Raw genomic sequence first — 16776 nt, 5'->3', positions numbered from 1 at the left:
ACTAACTAATCGATCACCAACCCAGCATTTCCCATATCAATTCTACAACAACACGACCAACAGACCACATCCCTTCAAAATGGTCAAGAAAGGCAAAGGAAAGTCCAGTGGCGGTATAGACCTTTCCGATCCCATGCCGTCTGCGCCGCCTAAAGACCAAGGAAAAGCAAAAAAGGGCCAAAAAGGTGGCACTTCTACTCCTGAAGCAGCCCCTTCGGGTCCCCCAAAACCTACGGTCAAGCAGCTCATCGGCGGCTCTTCGTGGACAGGAAAGCTGCCAGTAAACCTGCTCAGCGAGTACTGCCAGAAGCAGAAATGGGAAAGGCCCGATTATGATACCAAGAAGACCCCCGATGGTTTCTCCGTATGGGTTACTATGAGCGCCAAGGATCCTAAAACCCAACAGATCACCAAACTAGATCCCTTCAAAATTCCTGCAACTCATAAGCATCTGATCATGCGGCCTACGGCAATAGAAGCCAAGCATGCCGCAGCAACATATGCCCTCTTCAGAGTGTGTAGTATGCAGAATAAACACACGGTTCTCCCACCAGAGCACAAGTCATTATGGAAAGATTTCCAGGCTCTGAAGACCCAAGATGTGAAAGAAGGCAAGGCCTGGATGTATGAACCAGACCCGTTTAAAGCACTCCAAGAGCGTCAAGAAGCAAAGGCTGCCGCAGAGAAGAAGAGGAAAGAAATTGAGGTCGCTAAGGCTAAGGCCGCTGCCATGCCTGGTGCTTCTGGACTGGTCCTTATGAGTAATGCCGGTAAAGGAGACAGTCGATCATCCAATATCATGAAGGGATGGAGTACTGCGCCCAAGGTTGAGATGGGGAAGAAGACAAGAGCACAGTTAGAGACGTTGCTGCGAAGCGGCGTCAAGTGGAATCCAAATGGTGTCCAGATGTCGAAACCTCAAAAAGACGCTATTATTGCTGAACTCAGCAAGCTCAGCTTCCGTAAAAGCCATGTTGAAGAGGCCGTCGAATATTGCAAAGATCGAGAAGAGACGCTCGAGTGGCTTCTCATCCATGTCCCTGAAGATGATCTTCCTCGATGGGCTTTGCCAGAAAGCTATGCGGCTGGAGTTTCGGTCGGAGCTACGAATCTGAGAAGAGAGGGCATCATCAAACGGCTAGCTCAAGCAGGTTACTCACTTGAGCTGGCTACAAGGGTGCTGGACGAGCAAGGGGTTGATGAGGACAAAGCCGCAGAGACTTTGCAGAATTTGCTCTTTCCCCGAGAATCCCAGGATTCCGCCGATGCTGACTTCTTGGATTTGGGCTCACCCGAGGAACAGTGGGAAGAAGAAGTTGGGAGTCTTGAAGCAATCTATGGGGATGGTTTCGAACGTGAAGGCGATAACGTCATTCGCATCAAGCTCGATTCTGTCAAAAACGGGCAACAGACCGTCGATGCCTCTTTTCAGGTTCGACGTCCAGCTACGTATCCTGCCAACTTGATTCTGTCGATCGTGGCCAACATTCCTTCTTATATCAAGCTTAGCATCATTCGAAAAGCACTCGAGTATATCGATGAGTCTTTGCGTGATGAGCCAATGAAGATCTACCTGGCAATGGACTGGGTCCAGCAGAACATCAACGGCGTCATTGAAGAGCCTGGAAAGCTGGTGGATATTTCGGCTGTCTCCTCAGCCGCAGCCGAGTACAAACCTGTTGCGGCTATTGCACAAAACAAACGAAGTACACGCGCCCCAAAAAGGATCAAATGGATAAAGGATGAGAAAAGCCGGGAGCAATGGCTTCGACGACAAGAGTCATCATCTTTGAAGAACATGGTATCCAAGCGTCAGGGTCTCCCTGCCTGGCAGATGCGAGAAGCCATAATCGGTACCGTCAGAAGCAACCATGTCACTATCATCAGCGGAGAAACAGGGTCGGGTAAGTCAACACAGTCTATGCAATTTATCCTGGATGATCTGTACGCGCAAGGTCTTGGTGGTTGTGCAAACATGATTGTTACCCAGCCGCGACGAATCTCAGCACTTGGCCTTGCGGATCGTGTAGCGGAAGAAAGATGTACGCGCGTGGGTGAAGAGGTGGGATATGCTATTCGAGGTGAATCTCGGAGATCGAAAGATACAAAGATAACGTTTGTGACGACAGGTGTTCTACTCAGGCGATTGCAAACCTCAGGGGGGCGAGTAGAAGATGTCGTGGCGTCTCTGGCGGATGTCAGTCACGTTGTGATCGATGAAGTACACGAGCGCAGTCTCGATACTGACTTTCTACTCAACCTTATCCGCGATGTCATGAAGGCCAAGAAGGATATGCTCAAGCTAATTCTGATGTCTGCGACACTTGATGCCGCAACTTTCAAGAGATATTTTGCATCGGAGGGACTCAGCGTGGGTACAGTCGAAATTGCAGGCCGAACATTCCCTGTAGACGAATACTATCTGGACGATGTGATCCGTATGACCGCATATGGAGTCGAAAGCTCTGATACAGAGTTCATCAGCGGAGAGGCTCTGGGTAAAGTCATCCAAAAGTTGGGTCATCGCATCAATTACAACCTGCTGGTCGAGACGGTCAAGGCTGTTGATTTCGAGCTATCTTACGAAAAGAAACCTGGTGGTATTCTGATTTTCCTCCCTGGAGTTGGTGAGATCAACCAAGCTTGTCGCGCACTCAAAGCTATTAATTCGCTTCACGTTTTGCCACTTCATGCTTCGCTCGAGACACGAGAGCAAAAAAGAGTATTCTCTGGTGCTCCTCCAGGAAAGCGAAAAGTCGTCGTCGCAACCAATGTTGCAGAGACCTCCATCACAATAGACGACATTGTTGTGGTAATTGACAGCGGAAAGGTCAAAGAGACCAGCTTCGATGTGCAAAACAACATGCGCAAGCTCGAGGAAACGTGGGCATCACGCGCCGCCTGTAAGCAACGACGTGGTCGAGCTGGCCGAGTTCAAGAGGGCAGATGCTACAAACTCTTTACGCAAAATCTCGAACAGCAAATGTCCGAACGACCTGAGCCAGAGATTCGCCGTGTTCCACTGGAGCAGCTGTGTCTCTCAGTCCGTGCTATGGGAATGAAGGATGTTGCTGGGTTCCTTGGCAGGTCTCCAACACCTCCTGATGCGACCGCTATTGATGGAGCTATGAAGCTCCTGCGGCGCATGGGAGCACTCGATGGTGATGAGCTCACAGCCATGGGTCAGCAGCTTGCCATGCTCCCGGCTGACCTTCGGTGCGGCAAGCTGATGGTGTTTGGTGCCATCTTTGGCTGTCTAGATGATTGCGTAACCATTGCAGCAATACTGAGCACAAGAAGTCCCTTTGTTTCTCCGCAAGAGAAGAGAGACGAAGCGAAGGAGGCTCGTATGAAGTTCTACAGAGGTGATGGGGATCTCTTAACTGATCTTCAGGCCTTCCAGGAGTGGGATTTCATGATGCAGGACCATATACCCCATCGTCAGATACGATCATGGTGTGAAGAGAACTTTCTCAATTTCCAGACCTTGTCGGACATCTCCAATACGCGCGCACAGTATTACACGGCCCTGGGAGAGATTGGTATCGTGGCACCATCAGAAGCGGCAATCGAGGCTCATGCACAAGGAGCTAGCTCTGATGGATCCCAGCTCCTGAGAGCGCTGGTTGCTGCAGCTTTCACACCGCAGATCGCTCGCATTCAGTACCCCGACAAGAAGTTTGCAAGTTCAATGTCTGGTGCCGTGGAGTTAGACCCCGAAGCAAGGTCGATCAAGTACTTTAACCAAGAAAATGGACGCGTGTTTGTTCACCCAAGCAGTACGTTATTTGGAAGCCAGGGGTTCTCGGGAAATGCTGCGTATATGGCTTATTTCAGTCTGATCTCAACCAGCAAGATCTTCATTCGGGACCTGACACGTACGTATATCCCCTTTCATGTTGCAAGTATTGTTCGGTTCTGCTAACATATAAAACAGCCTTCAATGCATACACACTCCTACTATTCTCGGGACCTATCGAACTCGACACTCTTGGTCGAGGTCTACTTGTTGACGGTTGGCTCAGGCTTCGAGGATGGGCGCGTATTGGTGTTTTGCTGGCTAGACTTAGAGGAATGGTTGATGAGTTGATTGCAAAGAAGGTTGAGAGCCCAGATATGAATGTTAAAGACGACGAGGTCATCATGTTGGTTAGGAAGATGATCGAGCTCGACGGTATGGATGCTTGAGTAAAAAGTCGAAGGCCATCACCAACGCAGATAGAGGTACATTAGATGCGAATTCCTGGCTTGACGGCAAAATTCTACATGAAGATCTTGAGCATGACTCAATATTTAGAAACTTGGATAGTTATTTACAATCAAATGCTGAATTCTGAGGTACTCTTTTGCAACACAAAACTCAACATAGATACCTGTTCATGCCTGTGCTTGTGAGACCCGTGTATGAAAAGGCGACTCCACCGCGGGGCACTCTCTATCATGAGTGCTGCACGGTCCCAGCACAGTATAAAACACTAACATCAACGCCAACACCAACAGCTGGCATCCTACAAGGGTTCCGATATTCCCACCTAAAGACATGTCTCATCGAGATTCAGAGCCAGAGGAGGCCATTACCAAGGAAGAGATCCATGGTGAAGAGCCTACAAAGAAATCGGCCCGCAATGCATGCAAGTCACACACTCAACCCACTCGAAACATTCTTACATATGACAGTCGCAGAACTCATGGCTCCAAAGAGGAAAACACCACCCGAGACAAATGCAGCTCGGCCATCGCGTAGTGGGAACCCTTTCAAAGACCGCCTGGGCTTGGGTGCATATCTCGAAGATCCAGCCTCATACCCATCTTCACGCGTCATCTATCACAACGAGGACTTTGTCGCCATAAACGACCGTTATCCAAAGGCCACAATACACACTCTTCTCCTCCCTCGGTCGTCAAAGTACAATCTTCTCCATCCATTTGATGCCCTAGATGACCCAGAGGTCCTTGCCAAGGTGAAGACGGAGACTCAGCGCCTCAAGGCTCTGGTCGCAAAGGAACTCCAACGTCGTCTTGGCACACACAGTGAGAGTGATGCTCGTCGACAAGCCGTGCTCGAAGGAGATGCCGAGCCGGACCAGGGTGGGGAACTTCCGGAGGGTCGGGACTGGGCTGCAGAAGTCAAGGCCGGCGTGCATGCGGTACCAAGCATGAGACACCTTCACGTGCATGTTTTCTCGAGAGATATGTTCTCTGAAGCATTGAGGCATCGCAAACACTACAATTCATTCAATACGCCGTTTCTGGTTGATCTAGACGACTTTCCGCTTGCAACTGATGATCCGCGCAGGAATACGAAGGAGGAGGCTTATTTGCGCTGGGATATGAAGTGCTGGAGATGTGGGCTCAACTTTGGAAACCAGTTCCAAAAGCTAAAACGCCATCTTGAAGAGGAGTATGAGACATGGAAGAAGCTTTAGGTACGGGTAGGAGAAATGGGATGGGTGGGATAAAAGGGCCTGCTTTACCCGTCTGTAAATTAGCATGATATTTGTACAACTCCTGAAGAGCACAATCCCAGTATAACAGTTCCATGAATTCTTCCTGACCCTCAACCCTCGTGTTCCCGAGCACCCTAAAGCAAATCAACCAAACCCAGACCCTATAGTGAAGCTAGGAAAATTCCGCCGCCGCTGATTATTCAATGTTAGGATTTCTATACTGGCCATAATCGAAATCCTACTCGGAATCTTCGCCATCCTCGTCCTTAGCGGGCGACTCATTGACGGCATCATCCTCGTCGGCTGGGAGGTGTTAGCACATAATCATTTAGGGCTTTGTAGAAATTCCTCACCAGGCTCATCGTGATTGGGCTCTTCATCCTCTGATACATCGGCAGCCTTTGGCTTTCTGCCGCGCTTCTTGCCATCCTTGGGTGTTGTGGCAGCAGACTCTGTGCCGCGAGCAGCTCGAGGAGGTCGACCACGTCCCTGCTTTGGCGTACCATCGTCATTCACTGCAGCGACCTTCTTGGGTCCGGCGGCGGTCTTCTTGCCAGAACCTGGGGGTCGGCCGCGGGGGCGTCCTGTTGGAACATAGACCTTCTTGGGCATGGGCGCAGCACCCTTGGGAGGTCGTCCACGACCGCGCTTGACGGGAGCTTCAGCGGTATTCTTGGCCACTCCGGAGGAGGATTTGGGGATGCGAGGCGAGGCATCGCCCTTGGACGCGACATCTTCCTTGGTACGCGCCATGATGCGACAGAGAGAAAATAGCGATAGAGATTGAGTTGGTGGAAAGCGTGATAAAATTTCTCGAAAAATCGCGCAGTGAAGTACGACACTAGTTTCTTCTGTTTGATTGTTGCAGTTGAAAACGCGACGAAAGATTGTTGTGGGATGCAGAAGAAGAGAGGGAAGACGAATGTTGGATGTCGCGTTTCGTCTGCAAAGATATCTGTACCTACTAAACCTAAGGCTAGTACCTACCAAAGGGACAGGTACTGAGGCAGGCAAGCTAAGCTCAGCTAAGGTGCAGCGCCCTATTTAGCAGTAAAATTGATCAAGCAAGGGTGGCTGGAGTTTAACTCGCATCACTTGGTCCCCGCGACAAAGAATTGGGCTATCGGGCACGACAGAATAACTCGAGTAGAGAACAGCAGATACAAAGAGGTGGTATTTCTCTCAGAGATTGACGAGAATCTAAACTTGATTCAGACTAGAGCTGCCGAGTCTTGAGGGGCCGCTTGGCCCAAGCTCCCTTCTGTTAAACCAGTCAAAACCTGTACTACGCAGACAAGGGCCCCCTGCAACTGCCCCTAGCAACGTGAATGACGCTGGTAAACAAAAAATACCTACAAGGGAAGACGGTGAGATGTGGGTTATCCTTCGACATCGACTTCACGACAGCATCGACAACGCCAACAGCATTCTTATGACGATGGCTCTGGACTCGAGATTGATGCCTTCTCCCTCGTCGCCCTCGGCGTCTTTTTATGAGGGCAGGGTTCACTCTTCGGCTTCAACGCCATCGCTGAGATCTCGAGATGTGGCTTTATCCATGCCCGCCAGAATGGAAGGGGGAGGAAATGTCAAGGTCGTAGTCCGAGTGAGAGCATTTCTCAAGAGAGGTGAATACACATAAGCACCCGTGTCTTCTTTTTGTCTTCTTTCTATAGAGCCTATGTATCTGACTAGTCTACAGAACTTGAACGCCAGGCAAAATGTCTGATCCAAATGGACCCCATCACTCAACTCACAACACTATCCGCACCCGATGATCCTGACCCAGAGGCTGCAAAGCTTAAGGCCAAGAAGGTCATCGAGGAGAAGAAATTTACTTTCGATAACTCCTTCTGGAGTCATGACACTGACGACAAGCACTATGCCACTCAGGAAGACGTTTACAACAGCCTTGGCGAGGACTTCCTCGATCACAACTTCGAAGGCTACCACACGTGTATCTTTGCCTACGGACAGACTGGATCTGGAAAGAGTTACACCATGATGGGCACTCCAGACCAGCCTGGCCTGATTCCTCGGACTTGCGAGGATCTCTTTGAGCGTATCGACGCCGCTCACTGCGAGAACTCAAACGTCGCCTATAATGTTCGCGTCTCGTACTTTGAAGTCTACAATGAGCACGTCCGTGACCTCCTCGTTCCTCCTCAAACGCACAAGGCGCCCAATTATCTCAAGATTCGCGAATCTCCCACCGAAGGTCCATACGTCAAGGATCTTACCGAGGTGCCCGTGCGAAACATCAATGAGATTCTGCGCTACATGAAATTGGGCGATACATCTCGTACAGTAGCGAGCACAAAGATGAACGATACAAGTAGTCGAAGTCACGCTGTTTTCACAATCATGCTAAAACAAATCCACCACGATATGGAAACCGACGAGACGACAGAGCGAAGCTCTCGCATTCGACTGGTGGATCTGGCTGGTAGCGAGAGGGCCAAGGCCACCGAGGCTACCGGTGCGCGATTACGTGAAGGTAGCAACATCAACAAATCACTGACCACGCTGGGACGTGTCATTGCTGCTCTAGCGGACCCCAAGGCCGGAAGGGGTGGGAAGCGAAAAGAGGTTGTCCCATATCGAGACTCGATCCTCACCTGGCTTCTCAAAGACTCACTAGGCGGAAACAGCAAGACGGCCATGATTGCCTGCATCGCACCCTCAGACTACGATGAAACCCTTTCCACGCTGCGATATGCCGACCAAGCCAAACGGATCCGGACTAGAGCTGTTGTCAACCAGGACCACATATCAACAGCCGAGCGAGACGCACAGATTGCTGCTATGGCGGAGGAAATTCGTATTCTGCAGCTTTCCGTATCAGACTCGAGACAGCGTGAGAAGAACGCCAAGGAAGCTGAGGACAAACTGGAGGAGTACCAGACCCATGTCAACTCTATGCAGCGCATGATGGAGGAGCGCAGCATGGTAGCTGAGAGCAAGATCAAGAAGCTTCAGACGGAGAATGAGGCCTTGAAACTGCACCTGAAGCTCGCTATCGAAAGCCTCAAGAACCCTATTCCTCCTGTTGTCGTAAAGCCAGAACGAGAAGTCGACGAGCAGGACAAAGAGAATGCCTCCGAATATAGTGAGTACGATGACGATCAGTACGATTCGGAGAGCACAGCGTACGGCGAGGATGAGCTGCAAGAAGAAATGCAGCAATACCTCCAGGATATGGGTAACTTGAGGAAGTTGATGCAAGGGGACTTGACGAGGTTTAAGAATGAGAACAGCGCGAGAATGCCACTGGGCGCAAAGGAAAACCTCTGAAACGGATGACCAACAACGCAGAAGTCATTGAAGGAAGATTTGCTAGCATGAATGGAGCATGGTGTTTTGGAAGCGTTGTTTGAATGACCGGGTCGGATTAGATTCACTGGATGTCTCTTTGAGTTTGCTGGACAATAGGCTACGTTACTTTACGTTACATTACAAATGATTTAAATATGAAGAATTCTATCACACACGAGGCCATCAGGGTCAATGGCAGGATCAACTGGACCGTGAAGCTACATATGCGTGTATGCATTGAGAAATGATAAAGGCATCAACGTTGGGCAACTACATAAGTACGCTGATTACCTAGCAGAGGGTTTCTTGTTTACTACCTAGTTAATACACATATAAGTAATTCTATCTCCTACGAGTCTTCCGAATTGGGAGTTTTAAAGAGCACTCTTCCGATCCGCCGGTTAACGTTGTCGATGTGATCGTTGTCAAACTAGTAGTTTCACTAAGCAATGTGTTTGACCTGATTGGCTGAGTCGGTTCGTAAACTTCAGTTTCAGTCCGATCAGGGATATCTGAAACCGTCACCATGATTCGTCAAAATGTCAGCTGAGAAAATAGGACATGCCTTGGACGCAGTAACAGAGGTCAATAAATGAGCAACTGACGATGTTTCGTCACCAATCAATGGGGATTGCAAAGCCTGTAGAAGCTCATTCGCCGCCTCAAGGACCCCGCAGTCATGTCGTATCATGCCATGTCAAGTATCTCGGCTATGCTCTTATGGCAAAAGACTCGACAATTGTCTTGAATAATAAGAATGCAAATGTGCATGCTTGGTATATTTAAGGGTCGCTAGTATACTTTCTCCGTTATTTGTCTTTACCACATTTAGAGTCTTATAGAAGTCTCGGGACATCTTGAGGCACATCAACCTACTAGACCTACTATACTACCTTAGTACCTACCAGAGGTGTAGTTTAGGTACTGTAGCTTCTGAAACTCCATACAAGGTATCCGTATCTAGGCATAGGTATATCCCCACCATAGCTCGGCATTTGGGCATCTACAGTCGCAACAAAATACTTGACCTGAACGTTAGACAGTACGTATCCACGTCTCCTTATTTTGCCTACCTAGGTACTACATGCTGGCCTTCTCCTCATATGCCTGCCATTATTCGCTTGTCATTAAGGACTAAACAACGGAATAGGGGCTGTTAATAGTTTTACCTGTACTAAGCTGTCTATTCCTCTTTCTGTCCGACGTGTGCCCCTCACCAGCTAAGCTACCTACGTGACAGGGTTGCCTCTGTACAGTAGTTTCAACTCCAGTCTCCGTGCTCATCTCCGACCTTTGGCCTTCCTCACCTCCATAGGTACTCACCATTCTTACATTCGTTTTCACTCCTTCTTCATCCCGCATCTCACCAATATGTCTTCCCGTCTCCCTCTCTTCACGCGCGGCATCGCAGACTCGCAATCTCAGGAGAACGATCCCAGCTCTCCAGCCGAACAGCGCGACGATGCCAAGCGAAACTTCCTAAAGACGATGCGAGCACTGCCCACTCAGCATTATTGGAACGTCTACTTCGACCGACAGGCCAAGGAAGGGGAAAGCGGTGATCAGTATCACTCTGGGCTGGAGCAGCTGGGTACCCAGATCGAGTCGGTGCAGGACTTTTGGCGATATGCCAACAATACTCCTGTCGGAAATATTGGTGTTCGAGAGTCTTTGTACCTCTTCAAGTCAGGTTTCCGCCCTGTCTGGGAGGATCGACGCAATATTCTGGGTGGAAGTTGGACATTCCGCTTCCCTAAGAGCATAGGTCCTGATGTGTGGACTCGTGTTCAGCTCCTTGCCATTGGCGAGAAACTCCAAAGTGTTCTCGACGACGGTACGAACTCTGACCACAATGGACATGCCTGTGCTAACTTCTGCTGTAGACGACCAGCTTTGCGGTGTTGGCCTCTCCGTCCGCTTCAACTCCCACCTCATCACCGTATGGCACCGCGACGCCTCCAAGAAGAACTCGATCGACAACATCGTCAAGTGCATCATGGAAGAGCTCCCTCCCGAGATGCACCCCAAGCCTGACGCATACTACTACAAACGCCACTCAGACCACGCTGGCTTCAACCCTCCCCCGGAGCTCAAGGTCGTGCTCGATTCCCGCCGACAGGAAGAGGAGAAGCTCGCCGCCGCTGCCGCCAAGGGTGGTGACGCTAAGCCAGCGGTGACGGTCGAGTCTCCGCAATGATTTTCACGAAAGTTACGACGTTTGGTTTTGCGCTGCTATATAGTTCAGGTTCATTTCAGATAGTTGGGTTGACATAGTGTGTGCTTGTTAGCTCACGTATCCCGTCCCGTCGCTGTCCTATGAGGCATGCATGCATCTGATAAGGCGTTTCAGAATTAGGTGTGATTATACATATATATTGGCCAGGACCCTTAATCCTGAAGAACCTAGCGCTTTTGAGATTGTGTAATTAGATTTGGAAACAGTGAATGCGTAGAACTGCTCCTCGACTCCTGATATAGATAGACACTGAATAACTGATGCCTCCATTGATGAACTCATCTAGGTCCCTCCAAACAAGTCTCGACTCAGTAATGTGCGCTGTACTATAATAATTATCATGTACGTTGGTCTGCAACAGGCAATGCATGATTAGCAGTCAGCGTCTGGTCCCTCATCTTGGGTTTCTTACCTCTCTCTCGGTGCCACATTGTAACTCTTGGATCGATTCCGCTTCATTTTATAGTATTAACTCCCCCAAGTCGTACAAGGCAAGTTTCGTTTGTTCGTAAGTCGTAACACGATGGCTCCTCCTGAAAGCTGGAGAATCACCTCCAGACACCAGCGCTCTTCATTACTCCATCAAACTCCTCAACGCCCACTCCCCTAGCAACACCTACGCCGCCGTTCGCCTCGAGAATCATATCCTTGAGTAGTTCCTCATCGACATCCTCTTTGAGCACAGCAGCAACACGTCGGAGGTGTGCAAGAGTAATGGGTCCATCCTGACCGTTTGTGAATAGTCGAAAAGCTTCCTCGACTTCTGCACGATGGGCGTCCGAGTCGTGCTCCCTTGTATGGAATTTGAGGGCACAGATTGCGAAGAAAGGTTCAAATGTCGCGTAACCGTCGTTTTCTGGGTCCAGGATTGATACGAATTCTTTGAGCTCTGAGTGAGAAGAGGGCGGAACACCGAGGGCTCTAATTAAGCAAGCATATGTCAGCCAAGGGCTCAAAAGCGTCCTCACATAGATACTTACATGAGCGCCGACTTGACGTCGTCAATAGGCAAGACTCCATGCTTCTCGCCATCCATTGGCTCCGCAAAGAGACTGAACGCCTCGCGGATCTCGCCCTCTTCTTGCGCAGTCACATTGTGCTCCTTGGCGAGTTTGGATTGTCGCGTCTTGGGAGCGGCGGTTGCGCTGGTCGCGGGAGCCTTGCGCTTCGGAGGCTAAGGAATTCTATTAGACCATGTTTTTACTGATGTAATTTCAGAGCGTGCATTACCATTTGCGCTTGCGAAGAAGGGACAGAAAGCACTTATACGCAGTCGCGATGATTGATGTCACAATGAATGCTTGTGGTGACGATAGTGGATTCGGCGCCCGTGGAGGACAGTGTACCAGCACCGTCTTTGGATTCTATTCAGACTGTACGGGCCCTTCTCTCAAATGAGTTTTAATAAATTTTTCTTTAGGGACCAAACCATCTCCCTTTAACAACCTATCTCAAAATTTCCATAGTCTCTATGGACTGGTTTCACAATGCACTCGCGCTCTTTTGAAGAATAATCACCGCGAAGTACTCTACGGTTTGTTTACTTGTGCCTGCTACGCCGCTACCATATACTCGGATTTCGACACCGACAGCTCTTCTCGATACCGTGACGTTCCCTCAATATTCGCTTCTAAAAATGCTAGAGCTTGCCGCTTTGAAATCACTACAGCGAGCAAGTGTGGACAGTGAAGCAAAATTAAAACAAGCCTCGTCGGACAACTTCAAACCGGCGTGGTTCCAGCGGGTAGCAAGCGATGCCATGTCTTTGAAGACAGGCACCTAGCGATCCATGGAGACATACATTTGTAGTACTTCAATTTTCAACGCAGTCAATTATTCACTCAGAATACTCGCTCGCCCCATGCATCTGGTTCCTACTGGGCCCTTGTCAATCTGTTACCTGCCATCTATATCTTGGACTTTGGCTCTCTTCAGAATGGTTAGCCGTGGGAGAGTAAAGGATAGCGAGGAAGTGTCACTACTTACTCACTTGAAGTTGTTCTTCATTTCGCGTAACTTGGCCATGACTGCCACAGGCTCAGTCTCACCTGTCTGCTTCTGAATCTCGGGATCCTATGATTGTTAGCTTGGTAACCTAACATGTTCAAGAACTTTGACAAACCTCAACCCTCATAAAGACGTTGTGTTCCTATGCAAAGTCAGCCGTTTCGTATCGAGACAACTCATGATATCGAGCTACCTTTTCGTCTCCGATGGTAAACTTGCCGGTGGTGACCTTGTTGTTCTCGGCGAAGGAATGCAGCTTCTGTACAGCATCACGCTGAGAAACAGATGCGGCAAACTTGACATTGGCCTTGGTATACTCATGTCCCGGCTGTCACAGCATGAGCATCGATGGACTTTTGTGTTGGCTCGGAACTTACATAAACTACGGTGTCATCAGGCAACGCCGCGAGCCGCTTGTTCAGAGCCTCGTGCATCTCCTCCGCATTGCCCTCGAAGAATCTTCCACATCCTGTTCATTATCAGCACAGGCCCAAAACATCCTTGTACTATTCGAGGTTTGCTCAAACTTACCGCCAATGAAAAGGGTATCACCCGTGAAAACAGCTTTGTCCTTTCCGTCTTCCACAAAGAAGCAGATGCTGTCTTGAGTGTGGCAAGGTGTATGCACACCCTTGAAGGTGATGTCGCCTAGCTTGAAGGTCTCACCGTGACCAGGTGTCTTTGTAACACCCTCGCAGTCTTTGCCACCGATAATGTCTAGCTTGGGATTGCCCAGCTCAGCAAGCTTATGGATGTCAATAAGCATTCATGGGACATCATTACGGGGTATCTTACCAGCTTCTTGTTGCCTCCTGCATGATCCCAATGGCAGCAAGGAGATCAGTCTAGGTCGGAAGAAATTGATGGTAAATTACTCACTGATGGGTGTTAACAATGGCTGTCAAGTTGATATTCCCCGCCTGAATAGCATCCTTCAGGATAGGCGCAACTCTGAAATATACATCAGCAGCTTCTCAAATGTTCTCAGGGTGGCTACTATGTACTCGGGAGGGTTTGCGGGATCAACGATGACGGCATCCTTGGACTTATCGTCAACTACCAGGTAAGCGTAGTTGTTGGAGCTTCCCTCCCCTGTTGAAATCAGTTTCAGGGTCCTCAAATTCTTCAGACACTTGACATACACATGGGAATTGACTGAATATGCATGGCGCGGGTAGCAACGAGCTACATCAATCATCTCAGCTAAGCACACTTTTTTGAGTTGAACAATTGACTCACGGCACTAGATAGAAATCCAATTTTCTGTCTGAGGAATGGCCGATTGGTAGCGAGTCTATACATAAGTAGGTCTGTGGAAATGTCAAGGCCGGCTGAGACGGATGCGCTGTAACAGAACAAGATCGAATAAGATGTGAGGCTTTGTCATCCAAGCGAGGCATCATGGCTCCAGTCCAGTACCTATCATGACGTTTGCCGATGCGGGCGACTGCACGTGATATGTCCAGGTCCAATTCCAACATCACCCATGTTTGCCTCTGCAGAATGATTTATACGTCTAGGTAGTCAATAAGGGGTATCTGGTAGAAATATTGGATACTCGTGCTAAACAATCCCAATGGGTTTAGGCTTCCATGTGCCTTTGAATTGTGCCCATCCAAAGTCATCTTCCTCATCAGCTTCTCCAGTGTAAGGCTCTGTATCTTTCATCGTCGTATCGGCGGTACCGGATTTTGACGACTTCTTATCTTCCTCAGACTCTCGTAGCCTCTGCATCAGTTCTACGCACTTCAAAAATGCTTGATTGCCCGGCAAACTGCCCTTGACCTCTTCAACTGTCTTGAGAACGCGCTCTGGACGCCACCGCTCGAACTCCTGGAACAGGGCTACCAGCTTCGATTCATCTCCCTCCCTTAGATACCGTAGTACTGCCTTGCGACACGCGTCGCTATTGTCCTCGCCCAGCTGCTTCCAGTAATACTCCCAAATCCACAATAAGGCCTTCTTAGCTGCTGTGCGCAGCTTTGCCAATGAGGGCAGCTGTTCGTGCGTAGACTGATGGCGAAGCTCAACAAATGTAGCGGGCAATCCAATGGTCTTTGCAATAGAGTACATGCTCTGTTTGCGCTGTTTGTCCTGATGGCCATCAAGAAGACCAGTCACGAACCTTGTGTTTCATCAGCTCTGTCGCACAGTAATGGGTCTCGACTGGCAGAACTTACCTGCTAAAGGCAGCGGAGTATGCTGCTCTGATTGCATACGCCGATGAGGCTGCATTTTCCCCAGCGGCTGCCTCCTTATCACTCAACGTCGCCGCCATCAACAGTGCTGTTGACTCGACCATGTGAGGACAGTTTCCTCGCTGCATCCACATCGACACACGCGCAACTGCTTTGTGCTGCCTCTTTTGTGTTTCCTGGTCGTCCAGAATCTGTTGGTTTTGTATGTTTGCACTGCCTTCAGAATGGCTTGAATGCTCCTTTGCCTCTATAGCGTTGGTGTCGATGCCTGTGTACATCTGCTCGCGAACGAGCAAGAGTTCGTAACGGTCGCGCCATGGTGTAAAGACGTATTGTACCATTTTCTGTCTCTATAATAATAGATATTTTCTCCGAAGTATTTGATACTTAGCGGCATCTACTCGCTTGTTCGGGGAAAACAGTGGTGCGTATATTTTCTTTCTCTACTTTTTTTTTTTGTGTTTGCGTGCATTGGTTGCAGGATTTTTGTCAGGATAATATTTTTTTTCTATAACGAATGACGGCCGTGTTTCCCTTCCACAGGACTTGCCGTCAGTATCACGTTTTAATGCTCTGTGAGTTTATTCTGCAACCTATGATATCTCAAGAGCTTTCAATTTTATAATTGTGACTTTCCGTTGATTTCTTTACACCCCCCCCCCCTTCAACACAAACGTATTTGAGCGCACAGCGTTGTAGATAAATTATAAACATCAATAAATACAAAGCACAATACTCAAAGTCCGAGGCAGGTACAGGGTAAGACATCTAAGTAAGTAAAGTGAGAAAACTCAGAGTACCTGAACTCAAAAACACGTTCACTGTAGTAGGCATTCAACAGAAGGTGTCTTGAAAAGGATGTCTACAAAATACTGTAGATTATAAATGCTTATATGCCACAGTTATGATTTCGGATAGTTGAGGTCGAGAATGGAAGTTTGGCGAGAGCATAAGGTAGCGCCTTGCCAATCAGCACGGTACAAATCTAGCGGCTATCACGACCATCCACCCGGAAAGGGACCTCCTCCCTGCGTCTTAGGCAAGTTGAGCAATTTTTCAGACCATGAGGTAGAGCAGAGCTACTGATCGAGTCTTATTTAGAGCATGCTAGTCATGTCTCCCCAGAATGCATGAACAATCATACATATTGCTCTCCGCTGCTGGTTTAGTTCGTATGACTCCTAGACGGAGCTTCCGAGCCGCACAGAGTGCTAAGCGTTACCAAGGTTAAGATTTCCATTGCTGAACTAGGTTGAGTTCGAGGAAAGAAAACTTCAGACCTTTCTCCAAAGTGATGAAAAGACTTGGGTAAGTTTAGTATAATTTTAGTATAGCATTAGACCAGTTTCTTCTGGCACCCTAACTTAATGCCTGAGGCCGATTGATCACGGACGGGGTGGAGCTGGCCACTATGTATTTTTCAGCCACAACCGTCCCTGAGCAAATACGTAATGCCTCAAAAAAAGAAATCGTAAAGAGGGGGTCGTGCACATGCCACGCAGGGCTGGCTCAGAGCGGGGAGGGGGCGTCAAATCTGGAACTGGACCAATTGAATATGCTGAGTCAAGTGCGG

The 16776-nt window shown here is 49.0% G+C and overlaps 8 protein-coding genes across 8 annotated transcripts; 4 read left to right on the top strand and 4 right to left on the bottom strand.

Moving 5' to 3' along the window:
- Positions 1–79: 79 nt before the first annotated feature.
- FPRO_04457 (related to helicases) lies at positions 80–4188 on the top strand (the record flags this gene model as incomplete). The annotated part of the gene is made up of 2 exons (XM_031229969.1): positions 80–3878; positions 3938–4188. 2 exons carry the CDS (start codon positions 80–82, stop codon positions 4186–4188), a joined length of 4050 nt encoding a protein of 1349 aa, XP_031080153.1.
- A 352-nt stretch (positions 4189–4540) lies between these two features.
- On the top strand, positions 4541–5426 carry FPRO_04456 (related to HNT3 Member of the third branch of the histidine triad (HIT) superfamily of nucleotide-binding proteins; the record flags this gene model as incomplete). The annotated part of the gene is made up of 2 exons (XM_031229968.1): positions 4541–4595; positions 4678–5426. 2 exons carry the CDS (start codon positions 4541–4543, stop codon positions 5424–5426), a joined length of 804 nt encoding a protein of 267 aa, XP_031080152.1.
- Positions 5427–5685: 259 nt separating this feature from the next.
- On the bottom strand, positions 5686–6200 carry FPRO_04455 (uncharacterized protein; the record flags this gene model as incomplete). The annotated part of the gene is made up of 2 exons (XM_031229967.1): positions 5686–5750; positions 5801–6200. 2 exons carry the CDS (start codon positions 6198–6200, stop codon positions 5686–5688), a joined length of 465 nt encoding a protein of 154 aa, XP_031080151.1.
- A 981-nt stretch (positions 6201–7181) lies between these two features.
- FPRO_04454 (uncharacterized protein) lies at positions 7182–8741 on the top strand (the record flags this gene model as incomplete). Its single annotated transcript, XM_031229966.1, has 1 exon — positions 7182–8741. The coding sequence occupies one exon, from the start codon at positions 7182–7184 to the stop codon at positions 8739–8741; it is 1560 nt and encodes a 519-aa protein (XP_031080150.1).
- A 1392-nt stretch (positions 8742–10133) lies between these two features.
- FPRO_04453 (uncharacterized protein) lies at positions 10134–10959 on the top strand (the record flags this gene model as incomplete). Its single annotated transcript, XM_031229965.1, has 2 exons — positions 10134–10596; positions 10646–10959. 2 exons carry the CDS (start codon positions 10134–10136, stop codon positions 10957–10959), a joined length of 777 nt encoding a protein of 258 aa, XP_031080149.1.
- A 587-nt stretch (positions 10960–11546) lies between these two features.
- Positions 11547–12231, bottom strand: FPRO_04452 (uncharacterized protein; the record flags this gene model as incomplete). The annotated part of the gene is made up of 3 exons (XM_031229964.1): positions 11547–11919; positions 11979–12172; positions 12229–12231. 3 exons carry the CDS (start codon positions 12229–12231, stop codon positions 11547–11549), a joined length of 570 nt encoding a protein of 189 aa, XP_031080148.1.
- Positions 12232–12984: 753 nt separating this feature from the next.
- FPRO_04451 (putative hydroxyacylglutathione hydrolase) lies at positions 12985–14172 on the bottom strand (the record flags this gene model as incomplete). Its single annotated transcript, XM_031229963.1, has 9 exons — positions 12985–13071; positions 13121–13147; positions 13199–13333; positions 13383–13474; positions 13537–13750; positions 13801–13817; positions 13885–13903; positions 14003–14097; positions 14148–14172. The coding sequence occupies 9 exons, from the start codon at positions 14170–14172 to the stop codon at positions 12985–12987; spliced, it is 711 nt and encodes a 236-aa protein (XP_031080147.1).
- A 396-nt stretch (positions 14173–14568) lies between these two features.
- FPRO_04450 (putative hydroxyacylglutathione hydrolase) lies at positions 14569–15544 on the bottom strand (the record flags this gene model as incomplete). The annotated part of the gene is made up of 2 exons (XM_031229962.1): positions 14569–15130; positions 15186–15544. 2 exons carry the CDS (start codon positions 15542–15544, stop codon positions 14569–14571), a joined length of 921 nt encoding a protein of 306 aa, XP_031080146.1.
- Between the last annotated feature and the right edge of the window lie 1232 nt (positions 15545–16776).

Source organism: Fusarium proliferatum, assembly GCF_900067095.1.
Source record: "Fusarium proliferatum ET1 genome assembly, contig: FPRO_scaffold004, whole genome shotgun sequence".
NCBI lineage: Eukaryota > Fungi > Ascomycota > Sordariomycetes > Hypocreales > Nectriaceae > Fusarium > Fusarium proliferatum.
This window is presented reverse-complemented; position numbering and strand designations above follow the sequence as displayed.